General features: G+C 30.5%; 1 protein-coding gene across 1 annotated transcript; it reads left to right on the forward strand.

Annotated features, from left to right (window-relative positions):
* The first annotated feature begins 388 nt into the window (after nucleotides 1-388).
* LOC149055486 (THAP domain-containing protein 2-like) lies at nucleotides 389-2,059 on the forward strand. The gene is made up of 3 exons (XM_089229439.1): nucleotides 389-1,060; nucleotides 1,164-1,415; nucleotides 1,489-2,059. Exons 1-3 carry the CDS (start codon nucleotides 990-992, stop codon nucleotides 1,499-1,501), a joined length of 336 nt encoding a protein of 111 aa, XP_089085565.1. The 5' UTR covers nucleotides 389-989; the 3' UTR covers nucleotides 1,502-2,059.
* The last annotated feature ends 639 nt before the right edge of the window (nucleotides 2,060-2,698 follow it).

The following is a 2,698-nucleotide window of genomic DNA, read 5'->3' on the forward strand; positions in this document are numbered from 1 at the left end:
TTTTTAGAAGGCACAGTAAAACTAAACAGGTGTCGGGTTTAAATTATTCCTATTTTGAAGTCGAAACATACCAAAAAGATTTTTGAGACGATCTGTATTTAGACGTGATGTATATAAAATAAAATTAGAATTTGTGGATTTTTATGGAAAGCATCGGGAATTGTGATACCACAATTTTCAATCCACTTGACACGGCTTTGATTAAGAATTATTTTTTAGTTTTTATATAGAATACATTTATTTTATTTTATTTTAAAATACATACTTAGTTGGGTCCTTCGGAAGAGAAAAATAACTAATATTAGGATTTTGTGCCATTTTATTTTGACAATTTAAATATGCACATTTGATGTAATTGTTTGAAGTATTTGATGGATTCATAGTAAAAATTAAAATTGACCAAACACAACAACTATTATAAACAATTGACAAAAACAAAAATATCAATACAAATCACAATTTTTTTAAGAATTAGCAAAGAATAATATGTAAAACTGTATATTTGTACAATAGCGAGTCAGCGAAAGGTAAACATACACGAGTTACACAATATCTCATAGTGTTCATAACAACTTAATTTCATAACCTAACAAAACAGCATAAATAAGAAGATGGCAGCCTCCGTCCCCACTCCACGCAAAACGTTCTTGGCATCGAGTGTCCTTTCTGATTTTATCTATTCTGTGGCCGAGCTGCACTGAGATCACGAGCGAACCACAGATATATACAATAACTAGATAGCTAACTGATTATATCTGACACACTATGAACAAGAAGCCGAAAGCCATATGCGTGGTAGTCAATGTTTTGGTTTGTTATCAGTTTATCACTTCAAATTTATTATCATTATTGTTATTGTGTACTGTTTTCATATTTGATAATATAAATATTATCCTTGTGAATTGTGACTAAATCCAAATAAATTTATGTATTTAATTAATAATTAATGTAAAAAAGACTTGAGTAATTGAATAAGTATTTAATTCAAAATGCCGACTACCTGTTCAGCTCATCGATGTACAAATCGAGCAAAATCGGGGTCAAATATTCATTTTTTTAGGTGAGTTTGTTTTATACTTCATACTTATTAGTCATTTAGGTATCTAAAAAGTAGAAAGTTATTTAGGTATCTACCTATATTATTTTAATCTTATTGTTTTTAGATTTCCTCTAAATGATGCTGAAAAATTACAACTTTGGTTGAAAGCTATTGGTCGCAAAGGATTTGTACCAAATGCTGGAAGTCGTTTATGTAGTGATCATTTTAAACGATCAGACTTTTATGAAAATCCCGGAGGAAGTTATAAATTAACTTTAAAAACTGATGCTATACCATCAGTTTTTCAACTTTCAGTTCATTCTACATTATTACCTACTAAACTTTTTTCCAGTGAACCACAAGAAAAAAAAAAAATGTAATATCTACAATTTTTGATAAATTAATAAGTTAACCAATAACTAATAGCTAAATTATTTATTTTTTTGTAGATGTATTAAGTGAAGATTTAGCAATACATCTTAGTACTAGATGTGTCCCAGCTGAAGTTGAGATCTTAAATGATTCCTGTTTATCAACCCCAGCAAAATTGCCATTAATTATAACACCATCTAAACGTAGTTTTAATCAATTAACTTTACCATATTATTTTATAACCAATAATTTTAATTTATATAATAGCGTTCATTTGTAGAAATAGTTATTATTATATTCAGTTTTATAACCAATAATTTTCATTTATATAATTGCATTCATTTGTTTTATATTGTAGTGATAATAAATGATAACAATAATTAATGTAAACATTGACTACCACGCATATGGCAGTTGACTTCCAACTGCTATCTTAGTTAGCTATCTAGTTATTGTATATATCTGTGGAGCGAACACAACAACAACGCACATACACACACACACCGCAGCACGGCGGCGTCGGCAGACGCGTCGTTACCCGAACCAAGGTGACGAGTGCATCAGGCTGACCAACATTGCGGGTGGCCGAGCGTGGTCACCACTTACCGCCAAACAGTGGCGGGTTTGAATTAACGAAAAGATCGAACAATTGGGTTTTAAAATTATGTAAATTATTTATTAAGTTTTTTAAGTTATACTTCTAATGTAAAAGTGAATTCATTTTAAAGTCCATCATAATTGTTTTTGTCCCAATTTAAATATAACACAATGCGTAATTCCAATTTTTGTACTTCAAATTTCTAAAAGCTACACCTATATAATATATATATATATATATATACAGTATACACACAGTTGAGTGCAGAACATATTTTTCGTGTTAAGGCCCAGTGACATTTTTTATAAATATAATATACAGTTTTTATTGATTATTGGTCTCTATTTCTTTAAACTTTATAGTTTCTAATCTATATGATTATATCTATACACTATACAGACTTGCACATCCAACCACCCTGGACTTTAATTTAGGTTGAGGCATGGACCAACAAATAGAGCATGATGAACTGATGTATATAGTCAATGAGTACCACTCGTGTTTCACCAAAAGACTGTTGGAACTAGCATGCACGCTGATGATGAATGATTATTGTATTATTATATTACTAGCTGCTTGTGTAACTCGATTCCGGGAATTGTGGAAGCCGCTTCCTGTGCCTTCGTGGTGGTCAAGCGAAAATAGTTTCACCGGAAATTCAAAAAGAAATTAAGCCAAACCGAAAACTG

This window comes from Diuraphis noxia, unplaced genomic scaffold (assembly GCF_037042655.1).
Source record: "Diuraphis noxia isolate RWA-SAM2 unplaced genomic scaffold, SU_Dnox_SAM2 contig0005, whole genome shotgun sequence".
Taxonomy (NCBI): domain Eukaryota; kingdom Metazoa; phylum Arthropoda; class Insecta; order Hemiptera; family Aphididae; genus Diuraphis; species Diuraphis noxia.